The sequence below is a fragment of the Apteryx mantelli genome, chromosome 2 (assembly GCF_036417845.1).
Source record: "Apteryx mantelli isolate bAptMan1 chromosome 2, bAptMan1.hap1, whole genome shotgun sequence".
Classification (NCBI taxonomy): Eukaryota; Metazoa; Chordata; class Aves; order Apterygiformes; family Apterygidae; genus Apteryx; species Apteryx mantelli.
This window is the reverse complement of record NC_089979.1, coordinates 118,401,963-118,418,072: the sequence shown is the minus strand read 5'-3', so window position 1 is coordinate 118,418,072 and position 16,110 is coordinate 118,401,963. Positions and strand designations below refer to the sequence as shown.

Here is a 16,110-nt window from a genome sequence, read left to right as displayed (position 1 = left end):
TTTACATGCGAGGCAGGGACAACACCAGTAGGTGTTTTCAGGGCTGTAGTCCTTCATATGCCTGCCTAGGACAGCGCAGGTGGACGTCGGTATTGGTGTATCGCCCCACCTGGATGCAGGGTGTCTTGTGTCCCCTTTAATAGTGTACGCTGATGCCCAACTTCCTGCTTGGGTTCACCCCAGATGAGCTGTTTCAAGTGCCCTGACAGCGCTTGGAGATGCGTTGTGCAGAATCCCAGCTGTGGGTGCATCATGCTGTGTGCTAAACCACTACCATGGCCACACCCTTCATGCAGCCTTGAGCAGGAGGTGAGGTCAAGTCTGGGGCCAGAAATGTTTCTTGATAAAAGAACATACTAAAGCTTTAAAATCTCAGTCTCTTCCGGTACATAGGAAACCCCTGGCTGCAGCGTGATATTATGCTCAAAATCTTGTTTATGGGCAAAGAGGAAGCAGAGCATAAATATAAGCCAAGCATTTATTGTTAGTAGAATGGAAATCTTAAGACTCTAATCATTATTACTGCAAATCTAATTGTTACAGAAAAAGAAAGAATAGTAATGCAGTTAAAATTGTTAACACACACTTAGTTTCTTTTCCTGGTGTTGTGCTCACCCTTCCCCTTCTCCTCTGGGTCATAATGGTGGTGGGGTGTTACAGCAAGTTGTCATCATCTGGGGTCCTCAGCTGGGAGTAATGTGATATTCATGTTGATGGTTTCTTCTGCTTTCCTCTAAGATCCACTCGGGGGCATTTTTATGTGCTAACACACTTTTATACCTTTTTCTTCATTCATCTGCAGCTCCTTGTTACATCCAAATTTACTATGAACGGTGTCCTTTACATATATTAGATACTATTTCTGCTCTGTTACCCCTAAAACAAGTCTTGTCCAGTTCCAGGTCTGCATTTTGTTAACTAAGCGTTAGTGAGCTGTTCAAAGCTGGGGGTCTCCAGTGCCAGCCAGTGCCTCATCTCTTACCATCCCATGCCTGTCCTCTACACTGCAGCCCGTGGTTCCACTTCTCAAGGCCTCTGCTACCATGGCAAGTCTGTATTTCTTTACACTACGTCATTGTGTTAGAGTCATAAATTCTCATTCTGCATAGAATAACTGCCACGTACTGCTATCTTTGTAAAACCTCACAAAGAAAAGTAAAAGAAATTAGCCACAGACACCTGGTCAATTAGAGAATTTACTGTCACTGCTAGACCAAATAGAACAAAGCCGCAGGCAGCTGAAGAAAGGTTCAGACAGAGCAAGTCTGACAAGCCTCAGTCCTGAGGGCTTGCAAGCTCAGTACAAAGCTTATGACCTGTTCCTAGTAATGGCAACACCATATTACAGGGCTAAATGGCTACAGGGAGCCAGGGTGGGAAAGATGCCTTCCCATGTTGTTACTCCTCTCCAGAGAAATGGTACCGCCTGCAGCTCATGTAGCAACACCAGCGGCCTCGGGCCAGCCTGGCCCCACAACCACCCATGCTCCCCTGAGCCCCAGACAGCCACATCTGTCCCCAGCACAGAGGTTTGCTCCCTCCCCGCTGCTCCCTGCTGTCCTTCACCCCACACAGGCGTGCAGAGGGAATACCCCCTGTCTGGGACAACCTGGCAGCATTCCAGGGATGCTCCCGCATGGCTGCACCTACAGCATGGGTCTCTGTGAGCCTGGTGCCCACCCCACCACTGCCCACACAGCTGCATCCTCCCAGCCTCTGCCTTTCCCCAGCCTTTGAAAATCCCTTCACTTTGCATTCTGCCCCACAGGCTCCTGCCAGGGCACTTAGAAACAACCCAGAGGCCCTCTAGCTCTCAGAGGGCTTCCAACCCACAGCCGCAGGCGTCTGCAGCTCTGTTCCTGGTGCTTCCCCTCATTTGCCAAGGAGAAACTGCACTAGCTGTGCGATCTGGATTAGGCTGGCTTGCTCTGCAAGGTGTCTAAGTCACAGTGTAAACGGGAGCTGTCTGTCCGCGGGGCCCAGCGCCTCCTTCCTGACTGCTTTAGATACTTGAGAGGCAGCACCAACTGAAATGGGCCAGGGACCCTTTGCTGCCCCTGAGACAACTGGCATTGGGTGGGCAGCATGCCCATGTCTAAACTGCCCCTTCTGCCTCCCAGACAGCGTAGATGCATCCAAAATGCCTGCTGGGAAGAACCCTTAGCCTGTGCTAAGACAGGCCTTGGCACTATCTGGGGAGAACCAGTTCGCATGTGCCAAGCAGTGGTGCCATCAGTCCTGACAAAGCTTGAGCCTGTGCCTTGATCCCATTTCATTCGCTGCCAGGAGTCAGCTGTTCCCGCCTTCCTTGCTGGGACTGAATCCCACAGGTCTCACTCCCGGGACAAACATTTGCTGTGCCTCTCAAGGGGCAACTGGGGGGCAAGGAGGGGGAAATCACCCAAAATGGAAATAACATCAAAAAACATCCAGTCTTAGAGCATGCAGGGGGAAGCAAAAGGATGAGAGGTTTTACACTCTCAGTATGAAGCTCCTAAAGCATTTCTGGCTTCTTTGCAATCCTTTTATAAGCACTTCTGCCCCTCTGACTGGCCTCATCCTGCTTCACTATTTCATAATGCGACAGCAGGACCTGAGCAGAGCACATTAATACTTTCTCAGATCAGCCCTGAAGCTCAGCCCAGGAAGCTCCGCTGCCAAAGTTCACATGTTGCATAGGGTACACATAAGCACTAGAGAAGAGGAAATATATACTTAAAAACCATCAGGCTCAGCGTGAAGAAAACATTGGTTTTCAATGCAACTATGAATTAAGGTAAGAGACAATTATATTTTACCTAGAATTTGATAGAACTGGATGACAAGGAATGGTGCGTCTCATGAACTTAAGGAAGGTCATCACTACATAGCTCTCAGAGTCTGAACGATAGTTCATTTGGGCAAAGATGGTGGAGGCAACACCATCGTGAAACGTGAAAGTAGAAAGGGGAACACTTATATTAGCCACAGTGAACCAGGGCAGAGAAATTCTACTTGGTGACTAATTATATGTGGCATCTTGTGGTAAAAGAAATATTCAACCCTGCCAGAAGTCTTCAAGGCTAAAGCAAAATGCTAATAAATGAATGCGGGTGTATAGTATTAGCACAGAAGGATGGACCAAGAAGATACAGCTCTTCTATTCTGTTTAATGTTTTTGTCTGATGTCTGCTTGGATTTCACAGATAGTAAACTCACCAGCATTGCATGTTTTTAGTTTTGGCCAACGAACCATAATCATGAACATCAATGCCGATGAAAGACAGGCTAGTACAGAAAATCTGGAGAAAGGATAGAAATAGTCTATGTGGACAGACTGGCGTAGTAATGACGGATTCAAAAATTTGACAAACTTTCTGTATGACTACATTACTTAATTTCTCTGTGACTCAGCTTTCCATAGGAAAGATGTAAAAAGATATCTGTTCATTTTTATGAGACATTTGTGTAATACAGTGGCGGCAGTCCATTAAGTAGTGGTGTGGTATAAACATATATCCAGAAATAGCAGTTCCCAAAATCTAGTCAGTTGGGGTAAACCCTGTGTGGAGGCAGTGCAACCAGAGGCAGTGAACTGGTTAATAGAATAAATGAAAGAAAGCAACCGCAATGAATTACAAGGATATAGCAGTGCAGAAAAATACCAAAAGGGGAGAAGAACTGGTCAGAGTGTCTGTAAGGAAGAGAAAAGCTAAAATTTGACAAAGATACAAAAATGACTAGTAAATTGAGAGGTCTGTCATGATAATGTCTTCTTCCCGGGAAAGGGCTGGCAGCTCCATTACTTAAATTTCATGCAGACGCAATTAAAGGGTTACATGCGCTGCCCTCTAAAAGAAAGACGGAGTAGATGATTTAACAGATCTCTTGTTTCTAATCTCAAGGATGCCATGACAACATGACCTTATTAATAACAAAACGGGGGCAGGAAGTAAATAGATGCAATTACAAAGGCACTGAGAGGATGGAGCTAATGGCAGCTAGAAACAACTGCAAACAGTGCACACAGCTACAAACAATCTTCTGTTTTAACTGTCCCTTCAACAGAAAGTACAAAAGAAACTTGAGTGCCCCTTAAGGAGGGAAGGCCTGGGAAAAAGAAATACTGAGGAAGAGCAGGTAAGAGAACACACGGGGAAAACACTCAACTATACACATTTTAAAAGATGCAGAGAATTACTAATGATGGTCTAAAAAGAAAGGGCAAATAGGCAGAATAGCAGGCTAGAGGAAATACCTGTGAAACAAATTTTCCAAGGGTGATCCTAGGAGTTAACATCCAGTAAGATGATAACCCCAAACTCCCCTTGCCCAGTAGGCAGCCCTCTGGGGAAGCCTCTTCCCTTTCCAGCTCTGCCACTGCCCTTTGGTTAGACGTCAGGCCCCAGCAGCTGAGTGCCTCTTCTGTTGAAGTGCTCCACAGTCTTTGCAAGGATAAAAATACTGTTCTTCAAATGATCCCAGTTAGCTGTGTGTGCTCAGTACTATTCCCGTACTGTTTATCTAGTTTCCCTTCCCTGTAGCATGTCTCTAGGGGCAGGACATTGCCTGGAACCCATGTCGGGTTGCACTGGTTCTGCAGAGGACCCTAGCACCGGTATCCTTGCATTTGGTCACAGGATCAAGGCCACAAAATCATGAACCTGAGAGGAATGGATGAAAATTTCAGAATCATTTAAGTAATTTTCAAATCTCAATTTTAAGACCTGTGGGGAACACAGATGCCTGGATCATATTCTCAGGCTATAGTCTCTTAAGTGCATAAGTCATTCCTGAAACAGAAATTTAGGGCTCTGGGTTGCTTAGGGCCAGATTTCTAAAGGTACTTTGACTGCTAGAGGTTCAAACTGATGCCTTGCGGGATTTTTCAGAAGCACCTCAGTGCTTAGCTTTCATTCAGAAGAATGATTTGAATCAATGATAATTGATTTATACAGGAACTAGGCACTGAGGCACTCTAGGAAAATGCCTTCATGTAGCTCTCTGTGTCTTCACTTGCTCAAGAGCCTGCTCCAGTAAGGCCATGTTCACTTCTGTTGCTATTTAAGGAATAGCAGTAATAATAAATATGCTCCAGCAAGTCACTTGAGAGTTTGAAGGGATGTCTAATGATACAGGAGGACCCAAAGAGCCTCAAAGTGGCTTGAGACCTTTGAGTAAATTGGAGAAAGAGAAAGATCTCACCATGCACACCTAGAGAGCAGCAGCAGGGAGAAGAATGGGTGGTGTGGATTATTCAAAACTAATCTTTATTATCTTTGAAAGTTGCTTTCAGTTGTTGTTGCTTAGGCTTGGATTGGTTTGAAATTACTCAGTGTTACAAGCAGCCTTGGGCTCAAGAGATTCAGGGAGGTGGAGTGGGCATCTGGCAGAGTTGCCCCACTGCAGCCTGCGGCAGTAGCAGCTGTTCACCAGGTTCCCAGGCGCTGCCATCCCAAGGTCCAGCTGCCTGTGCTGGGCTGCGGGCTCCACGTCTAGGAGCTGCCAAGAGCTGGGTGACCTGGGCCAAGGAGCAGGTGGGACCCCAGAGTGCAGGCACCAAGTCTCCTGCACTGCTACAGTGTCAGCCTCAGCGGGGCTTGTCCTCTCTGAAGTCGAGCGAATGAGCTGAAAGCATTAAATTCTCAGATTACTGCTTTTACTATAAACACACCAATAACCACAGAGACGAACTGCCACAGCCCCAGCAAACCACACACCACTGTGGCACTGCTCTCCCTCCTGGAGAGCTCTTAGCAAGTCTTCCAGGTGGAGGAACAAAACCAGCAAATACAGGAATGTTGCTGAGGGCAGGATTTGCCCAGGGCAATGGGGTTCAGTCCACTGTGCCCACTTTGCTGTGGAGTTAACGCAAACAGTCTGAATGAAGCCATTAGCCTGGTCAGCTGGGTGGGACTGTGCATTGACAGACCAAGGTGTGAGCGCCTCTTGCTCAAAATAATAGCTCTGTGGTTGCTCTGAAGCGCAGGCAGTGAAGCCATCACTGCTGTCAGAGACAGTAATAACTCCATGGGGCTTTTTATCAGAGCACATCTGATCTTGATGCAATGGGCTGAGCTGAAACTTGTGTTCTGGTTACTTGCTGTGCTTTGGTTATCTCCAGGTTAGCTCTCTAAATTTATTTGAGCCAGCACTTTCCAATGTTATAAAACTTTATGTGAAGGTTAGAGAGATCTTGGGGTTTTGGACTCTGTACTATCCCCTCCTGTCCTCTACCAGTGAGGCCTGATCTTTTCAAGTACATTTTTTTCACCAAAACTATTGGTTTAAATTTGTAAATGTACAGGGTGTTCATCTCCAGCTAATGGAGTCTGCTTCTGATTTAATTTGTGATGGATGCATTTTAGGGGACCACAAGCCTCTGCAATATTCAGGTTTATATTTTTCTTAATCAGCAGTGGTTTGATAGGCTTCCATTTCTGAATATCTGATTTTGGATACCTTAAAAGCTGTGATTTTTCAAAAGCACTCAGCACCCTTCCTCTGCACCTTGAACTCCACCTTGAGTTGGAAAACTCCAAAATGAAGCAGCCCAGATCACTGCTCACTTTTAAAAAGCTTACCCTCAAAGTCTTGGGGGAAGCCTTCAGAAATTACATCATCCAAATGCATAAGCAAGTATTAACTTTGCAGAACTCTGCCTGTCCACAAAAATAGTCCAACTGATCTGAGAATAAATCATGCAAGAAAGAAACACCAAAGAAAGGAATTTCTTCACCTTAAAGTCATCAGAGAAGGACTCTGGCAGCAGGGAGCAAGGATGCACCTGGAATTACACCATATCTGCTCAGAAGTGATGGAGGAATGGTGAAAGGACTGATTAGAAGTAGAAAAAAATGCACAGGTTTTAACAGACAGAGTGCAGACTGGCTATTTGATAACAACATCCTAGTCCCCAAACTGTACTGCTTTTTTTCCACAGACATCATACAGCCCCTCCTCTAAACCAACCTCAGCAGCTACTCCCTGCTCTTCACAGGACCTCGCTTTCTTCCAGAGGGTCCCATCCTGGGATCTGGGCTACCTAGTGCTGGTGAAGTAGCTGGGGAGAGGAGAGTTTGCCTTTCTCAGTCATTAGTTACCAAAGCAAAGTCACTGTTGTTAAGGCTAGTGTGTCCCCAATAGCTCATTTGCTCTGCCTTCCTGCGTATCCCAGACTGTAGGGTTTTATCTGGTACCTCCAGTGCTGAGCTCCTTAACTGTGACTGGCTAAAGTCTGTTTCCCAGAGTGATATTTTCTCTTGATGTGGAGACCCTGAGACATGCAAAAACCACTTTTTCCTGATGAAAGTCTGTTCCAGTCATCAGCCTTGCACTGTTAAACATGTATGTCTGATTTCTAGCTTGGATGTTTCTTGCTTGAATTTCCATTAATTTCACTGATTTATCATATGCCTAATCCCACTAGATTGTCACGATTGTTATCACCAACAAATGTTATACTGTTTTGTCAAGTCAGCTTCTTTTTAGCAGCTCAGCGAGCACCACTCTCTGTTTTTCAATGAGAGGGTTTTTCCCTAGCCCACAAATTATTTCAGTGACTGTTTTCTATACTTTCTCAACCTCTTATGAGTGTGGACACCCGAAGTATGCATACAGCTCCAGCACCAAGCTCAACAACAGTAGAATCTTCCCTCTCTTATTCCTTCCCACTTGGTATCTCTTTAAACACCCAAAGATTGCATCAGCTTTTCTTACTGAAACCTCTAGCTGGAAGCTCAGTTTCAGTGTCTGCCTGTGTTTGCAGAGTCAATGTTTCCTAGGAGATGCACCCCCACTCTCTAGACACAATTTGTGTTGTTTAGCTTCCACATACGCAATTCTGATTGAATTAAAACAAACTTGAATCATCTGAGGAGCCCCAGATTGCTCAGATAGCTCTGAATCACTGTCTGGTTCTCAACCTTTTTTATCACTTTACCTTGCTAGCTCTGATTGCCCATCTGCTTTCAGACCATTGATGAAAATATTGAAGAGTTTTAAGCTTTGGAGTAGTAGTCTCTGCAGAATTTTACAAGCAATATTCCTGATTCAATAAGGCTTCCTTCACTGACAGCTATTTTTTGAGATTTGACAGCCAGTCAGTCCAAATCCTATTGTGTTTTTTTAGACTGGAGAGAGGATCAATCAAATAAGCAGGCAATTCAAATCAAAGCTTCCACACAGAACCTTTTATCAACCTTGTAATGTCATCAGATGACAAAACTAAAGCTTATTTTCTATAAAGCCACACAGACTAGCATTAGCTACACTCTTTCCCTTTACTATTTAAATCTTATTTTGCCCAAGATAAGTGTTAGGTGACATCGTTTCATCTTGCTTCCTGCTTTTGAATATTGGCATCGTGTTGGCTGCTTCCAATACTTGTGGAAGTCTCCTCATTTCAGGACTGATTGAAAGACTCAGTTTAAAATAACTGCATCTGCTGGACTGGGTGTGTTTTTGACTCTGGGTAACTAACATGATCCCAAGCAATTCCAGAGACCATCCCCACTGCCACCCTATTCTTAAAGCTAAGCTAAGTGAATTGCATGAACCAGTTGTGTACAGGACTAAAAAATGGGCCCTGACTCTGTTTAGTGTATTGCCCATAATCTAAATGTTGTTTTGGTTATAATTGAAACTGCAGTCAACAGCATTCACAGCAGCCTGGTGATTAAGTGCTTGTAGCTGGACTTGGTCAAGAGTGTCACCCAGAGCACTACTAAGATTTTACATCTCTTCTGCTGCTGTTTCCACCAATCCTTGTTCAGTCCCTTGAATCTTTTTTTTTTTTTTTTTTAAGAAATGCCACCAGAAGCTATGGCATTTCATTTGGAGTTGCATCCCTACAGCATCTCTGAGAATCATGGGCAGGCAAAAATCAGATGGGTGTAGTCACAAACACACAAAAGCAGCTGTGTTTAGGTGTGGGTAGGGTGGTGACAGCTCATCTTTAAGGGTGAGAATGGGATATGCACCCATATGGTTTCACGGAGGCTCCTGCAAAGCCTACCACCTTCCCTGGGCCAGCGTAAGTCTGAATTTTTAGTATGAAATTCAGACTGCATTGAAAATATGCTTTGTTTGCATGAGAAAAGCAAGTTAGCCAATGTCACCCAGAAATGCTGACTAAGGCGTGAAAATTGTTTGAGAGTTAAATACTTCCTTATCAGCATATTGTGCAAATCTGAAACATGAACCTCTGGCAGAGATCTGGTTTGGGTTATTTTTTAACTTTTTTTTTCATTCACTGAAAGCCAAAGTGTTTGTAGATCTGTCTTCTTGTCAGTAAAGCTTGCAACATGGCATTTGGCACAAACTGAAGTACCAAGGATGATAACTGGAACAACCAGATGTGTAAACAGGATTTCAATCTTGTCTCACCCAGCTTGATGTTAATGCTGTTTGAGGGTTGAAATGTAACTTCTGTTGTTTAGATGAGCTTGTGAATCTGTCATAATCTCACTTCCCTATACATTACATACAACACACACAATACAGAATGGCTGGGAATAGCTGAGTTGAGAAACACGTTTTTTGTCCTGCAGAATATAATCTTTCAGACAGCTATAAATGTAATTAAAAGCAGAAGTTTTGTGGGGAGCAGGGTGTAAAACTGCTGGGGCAATCTGGAGAAAGGGAAAAGCAGTTGAAGAGTTCCATGAGAAGCAGAAGTGAATGTATTATTTCCTGTATTCAGCAAGGGAAAATGTCTGAAGGAGAGATCTTACAGACATGGGCCAACATTTTCCAGTATCCTCTACCTTTTCAGTTAACTTTTGCCCTTATTTGAATATTTATCATAAATGCAAGAGAGAAAAAATGGGTTGAAGCAGACAGAGAAAAGACTATAGCACATACTGCAGTGGGTTTTGCAAGACTGACAGAGAATATCCGTCAGGGAAGCATGAAGAGTGGACAGAATTAAGTTTCCTTGCTTTAAAGTTTAACAAAATTTCATCACATTATGCCTATCTGATATGGGCTGTTTTTTTGTGAGCTCTTTGGAGTTTGCAGACCACCTGTTGAGAAACATTAGCTTAATCTGAGAAAACTAGTGTCATGTGAGCCACATTTTCAAAAAGAAGTGACCATATTGCATATTCAAAATGGGTGGCAATGGAAAGGTATGAGTATGTAGCTGGTGATATCCAAAATCTGTGCACTAGTGGATGAACAAACCACAGACTGTGCCAGCAATTTTGGATACTGCAAATGTCACTTTGGTAAACGCAGTTCTCTTTTGCTCCTGTGTGTGTCATGCAGTATCTTACCCTTTCCATTGGCATAGGTCTCACAGGCTTAGTGAGCTAGTGGAAATTATTTCAGTGAAAAGTACTTCAGGAGAAATCCCAGCCCAGGTGAAGTTCCTCCTTACCTCAGTAAGGCCAGGATTTCGTTCTGCACCTCTGTGTTAACGTGCTCCTGTAAAGAAGTTAACCATTCTCAAGTCCAGCTTTCCCTCCAAGAGATGCCAGTGGAAGCAGGATGTGCAGAAGTCTGCCAGACCTTGTTGGGAACTGTATTTTCTTATCAATCTGGATATTTTTTCTGAGTCAAACAAAATATAATTGCATGTACAGATTCATACTGAAACTCTCCGGGGGAACTAGCTGTGTTTCTAGACATGAATTAAGGGAGCAAGCATGGGAAAGACCAGCACAGCCAGGGGCCCTCAGAGAGGAGAAAGTAAAACAAAGTGAACTCCTTCTCTCCAAATCATAAACTTCACATGGCACATACAGTATATGTAAGCACAATCCAACAGCCCTCTCTGGCTGCCACATTTTACTCTGCCTGTGTGGTTAGCAAAGATGCCAAAAGAATACAAGCAGGCACCGCTTAGTTTTTTCTTCCGCGTGTGAGAGGACTCTCGCCTGTCACATAGGGAGAGACATGTCTGCAAGAGGAGCTTACGTGGCAAAGTAGAAGTCAGAGCACTTTGCAGGGACATTGTGACCTCTGTCCTGCTTTGTCGCAGAACCACAGAGTTAGGAAGGGGCCTCCAGAGGACTCTAGTCCAAACCCCTGCTCAGAGCAGGACTAGTTAGAGCAGGTTGCTCAGGGCCATGTCCAGTTGAGTTTCAAATATCTCCAGGGATGGAAATCTCACAGCTTCTCTGGGGCCATATTCCATTGTTTGACATCCTCACAGTGAAAAATTCTTCCATACAGTGAGTAAGAATCTCCCACGTTGCAGCTTGTGGCCATTGCCTGTTACTCCTCTGAGAAGGGTTTACCTGCTTCACCTCTACACCTTCTCATTAGGTAGCTGCAGACAGCAGGAGGATCCCCCTCAAGCCATCTCTTCTTAAGGTTGATCTAACCAGGCTGTCAGCCTCTTGTCATATGCCAAGTGCTCCAGCCCCCAACCATCCTGGTAGCCCTTGGCTGGACTCACTCCAGTGCATGAGTGAAAAATCCAAGTGCAGAGCGTGCTAGCCACTGAGTAGGAAAGAGGCTTAGGCACTGCGCAGATGGGCCAAGTAAAAGCTCAGCAGTGGGGAGCCGGGTTCACTTAGTGACTCACACTCAGCATAAGAGACGATGCATTCCTGACACTTCTTGTCGTTTTAGAGGAACCTGCTAGCTACATTTAGTTTCTGAAGAGCAGAAAGAAAATGTCAGGATGGGAAGGCAGAAAAAGATTGGCCACTGGGATTGTGTAATACATCTCCAGCTCATTTCTGTATCCCTCTACAGTGTAGATAAAGTAATGACTGGACAGACACATGAAGGGATGGGGAACTGTCACATATCCCTGCAGTCAGCTCTAATTAGTCATCTCACGTGTAGAAAATGATTATCTTGTTTGCAATCAGCATTGGGCTTTGCCCCAGCTCCTCTGTATTTCCTCCTAATCTTCCTTTAATTCTGCTAGTATCAGATACCACACCTCCAGAAACTGGAGAATTAAACAGGGCTGCAAGCAAAGGGCTGGATGGAGTCTGCAGGCAGGCTCAGTTCCCAGTTCAAGTGAAAATGCTCTGCAAGAGTTGCTCAGCCTGTGGGTGTGACTGCCTGAGGCAAACAGCCTTCCCCGCACTGTGCCCATGCCCTGAAATTACCAGCTCTGCCTTTCTGCTAGCCCATTTTTCCTGTGCAAAACCACAGAGATTGTTTTCTAATGGCTATGGGCACTTCTCATTTAAATGTTTCAGGGACAACTAGGTTTTGAACTTTCAGAATAAGATACTTTAAAATGGAGAGCGTGTGTTTCCAACTAGCACAGAAAAAAAGCTTGAGAAATGACTACAAAATAAGAGGTCAGAACTTCGTGCCCCACACCAGAAACAACAGTCTAGCAATGAGGCATTAGGAGAAAACGTCAATATGGCCACATTAACCGTCAGTAGGGGAGTTTGTTGTAGTTATCACTAAGTCATATGAAACTTCTTGGGCAAGGATTGTCTTACACCTCAAGAGATTTTTACTTCATGCTTAGCCTTGCAAGGCTTATTTTAAACATAGGCTATAAAAATTATCGCTATCAATGAAACAAGGAAATGTAGGCGAGGATTCCACCCGCTCCACTTTAAGCGTCAGGAGTGGAAGTAGTGACAACATTTGTATCTACCACTGAGTAATGTACCTCTGCTCAATACAGTCAAAAGGAATTTTGGCAATACAGTCAGTGGAGCCTAGAAAGCAGTCCATCTCGTCTTAAGGCAGATTTGGTTGGACCTGCCTTTGACATTGCTTTTCATTGACTGTATTGCCTACCTCTCCCAATAACAGGAGACATAAACACCCACTTTAGAGATGCTTTAAGTTCACTGAACTGAATCCCACCTTTATAGTCAACGGGCTATAGTCAATGGCTTCCTGTAAGAAGGTTTTGACACTGTGACCAAGGGGTAGTTATTAGTTGCAACTTTGTTATCAGTGAGTTTTCTCTTTAAGCTTAGCTTTAACAGGCTGTTTTGGCCTTGCAGTCATGTCCCTCAGCTTCTGTACAGTGTATCATGCTCAATTTCCCTTCATTTCCTACAGAGAAAGCAAATAATGGATACTTAACAGTTCTTTACCCAAACCAGGAGCAGACCCAATGTAGTAATAAATGTGCCCCTTTAAGATTTTTGATCCCCTGCCAATAGAAATCTTTATAGCATCCTGAGGGAGTGCAGAGGAACTAATGGATGCAAACTAGCGAGCGCAGAGGTCACAGGTCTGCCTCACATATACTAACCAGTTAGATGCAGTATAGCCTCTGAGCTAACAAGCCCTGGCTCTACCCTGACTACCCTGCACCCAAGGCCAGGGCAGTCATAAGATGCTTCAGTGCTTGAGGGGAAGTGTCAATATAGTTTCTCTTCTTTTGATTATAGGATGATTTTTTTTTTTAAATCTCATCAAAGATATGCTTGCATCCCTGTCCCATCTTTGCTATGGCCATGTCAACAGGCATCGGCTCAGGCCAAGCCAAGCTGGGTGTCTCACACACTTCTACCCCAGGGTTATCACATGGGGTTAGGTCTGCTTTTGTTGGTGTTGGCAGGTAACATATACTGATTAACAGTTACATTTCAAGTATCATTTCCTGCTGAACACTGCCCGACAGACCAGGAGAGCGCATTTCTCACGGTGCAATGCACCACCTACAGAGTTAGTCTGATGTCAGCTTACTGCTACTTCTGCTGCTCTTCCAATAAGAAAGGGCCTATTTGACAGCCTTTAAAATTCTCATTTATTTTTTCTTAAAATAAAGAATAATTTTCAGTGAAGTACAGGTAACAGAAGAGTCTAGGCTTCTATTAGAAACTACCACCACCTCTGCAGTAATACAAGTCTCGTGAAACCGAATAGTGACATAATCCCAAAGTGTTTGTGTTGATGAGGTTTCTCAGTATTGTTCCATAGCTGATGCTGGATCTCTCTCTAACATTCTCTTTTCCCTTTTCACATTCCCTCTAGCCAGAAAATTCAGCATGACGGAAGCACTTCCCGAAGCAACGACTGAATTCACTTATGATGAATATGCTTTTCTCTGCGATAAAATTGATATCCAGGAATTTGGGAAAGTATTTCTGCCAATATTTTACATTGCAGTGTTTGCCCTTGGCCTCACAGGGAATATACTGGTGGTTTTTGCCATTGTGAAAGAAGGCAGTAAAAAGAGCATCACTGACATTTATCTCCTGAACTTGGCAGTCTCAGACCTTCTCTTTGTGATCTCCCTTCCCTTCTGGGCTTCCAACGTGGTGCATGGATGGACCCTTGGGACTATTCCATGCAAAGCTGTTTCTTCACTTTATTATATTGGTTTCTTTGGGGGAATGTTTTTCATTACTGTTATCAGTATTGACAGATACCTGGCTATTGTCCGGGCAACATATTCTCTGAAATCCCGAACAATGAGCCATGGCTTTCTTATAGCTTGTGGAGTTTGGGCAATGGCAGTTTTAGCTTCAGTGCCACATTTTGTGTTCACACAAAAGCTAGAAACTGACTGCATTTCTGTGTATCCCGATGAGCTTAAGAATATCTGGATGGTGTTCTGCAATGTCGAATTGAACACCATTGGTTTTTTTATCCCAGTCTGTATCATGTGCTATTGTTACTTTGGGATCATCAAAACCCTGCTGTCCTGCAAAAATCAGAAAAAAACACGAGCCATAAAACTGATCTTGGTTGTGGTGGTTGTGTTTTTTCTGTTTTGGTCCCCCTACAATGTGCTGATTTTTCTAGAAACTTTAAAGCATTATGATTTATTTGTAAGTTGCAACCAAATTAAATCATTGGACTATGCAATGCACCTGACTGAAACTGTTGCATTCAGTCACTGTTGTCTCAATCCTGTTATCTATGCTTTTGCTGGGGAAAAATTCAGAAAATACCTTTATCGTGTCTGCTTAAAGTACTGTCCATTCATGTGTTTCTGTGGGCCCTGCAACCGCTACCAGGTCAGTTCTTCAACTAGTTATGCAGAAAGCATCCTGAACAGCAACATAACCTTAAATACCAATGACCAGGATGGCTCTGTCTTCCTCTGAAAAGCTCTGTGAAGAAGAAATCCATGTAAATATGTCTTCCATAGGGCTGGCAGCCACTGAGAGATTGCCATTACCCATAAGAAAAGACTTATGACCTCAGTGAATTACTGGCATGGTTCTTGTTAAGCATTAAGTGTTCTAAAATAGTAAATATTTTAAAAACAAAAACAGTACAATATGTCAAGGCTGAGTATAGAATTGAATCAAGAGAGAGGAAGAGGGAAAGTAGAAGAAAAAAACAGTCCTCTGATGGAGAAGATGGAGAAGAATTCAATAATTGAGGATAGGGAAGCTGTTAAACAGTTTTATCATGTTAGCATCTGTGTGTGTGTGTGTGTGTGTGTATATCCACATGTGGTGCAAATGTACATGGATATAAACCCTTCCTTAAGTAAAGACGGTAGCTGACTGTTAGTAAAGAGGGATATTTTTTATGTTATATATTGACTTATATTCATATGAAAGTGATTTGGGGGTTACTGGTTGTAACAAATGTTTTACCTGTGCTTTCATACCTAATAAATGTCTAGTGTTAAAGAAGAGTTCTTTCTGAATATGTGTTTAGTGTCGACAGTACACTTAGTGTTGTACAACTTGCAGTAATCAGAGCAAGAACTCTTCTTAAGGATTTGGGACCTGACCAAAGTCAGGTGATCCAAACTGACAGGCATCCCTGAGGACACATTTACCATCTGCACTCCACAGCCTCCAGGTACACTTTTTACTCTTGAAATGACAATCACTTTGGTGGGAAAATGTCAGTCAGACAAGACAACCAAGAGTCTTTTCCCAAGGCCTCTCTCAAAAGGTCCTGCCATTATCTGTTACAAGGGCAAATGAGATTTTGTAGGCATTGCGGATCAGAGGTAGGTAAATGGAAAATGTACAGTTCCCATCTACAAAACTGAGATCATCTCTACAAAGAAGAATCAAGGACTAAACTTATAAAATGAGTCCATGTGGATGCAACCCTATTTCTATACAGAAAAATCACTGATGGAACTGACAAATATATCTAATCTGAATAAACACTCTCACTTTCTGACCAATACAAAAGAGTTGTTCTAGCAATACCAGTGCAAGGATTAGGTCATAGCATTCTGGACCTCACTACCACCATGTTTCTAAGGAAGCC

At 43.6% G+C, this 16,110-nt stretch overlaps 1 protein-coding gene across 1 annotated transcript; it reads left to right on the top strand.

The window, feature by feature from the left end:
* Positions 1 to 4,056: 4,056 nt before the first annotated feature.
* CX3CR1 (C-X3-C motif chemokine receptor 1) lies at positions 4,057 to 15,401 on the top strand. The gene is made up of 2 exons (XM_013948130.2): positions 4,057 to 4,119; positions 13,897 to 15,401. The coding sequence occupies exon 2, from the start codon at positions 13,911 to 13,913 to the stop codon at positions 14,973 to 14,975; it is 1,065 nt and encodes a 354-aa protein (XP_013803584.1). The 5' UTR covers positions 4,057 to 4,119; positions 13,897 to 13,910; the 3' UTR covers positions 14,976 to 15,401.
* The last annotated feature ends 709 nt before the right edge of the window (positions 15,402 to 16,110 follow it).

Coding starts and splice junctions, on each gene's coding strand:
- CX3CR1 (XM_013948130.2), top strand. CDS start 13,911: ATGACGGAAGCACTTCCCGAAGCAACGACTGAATTCACTTATGATGAA.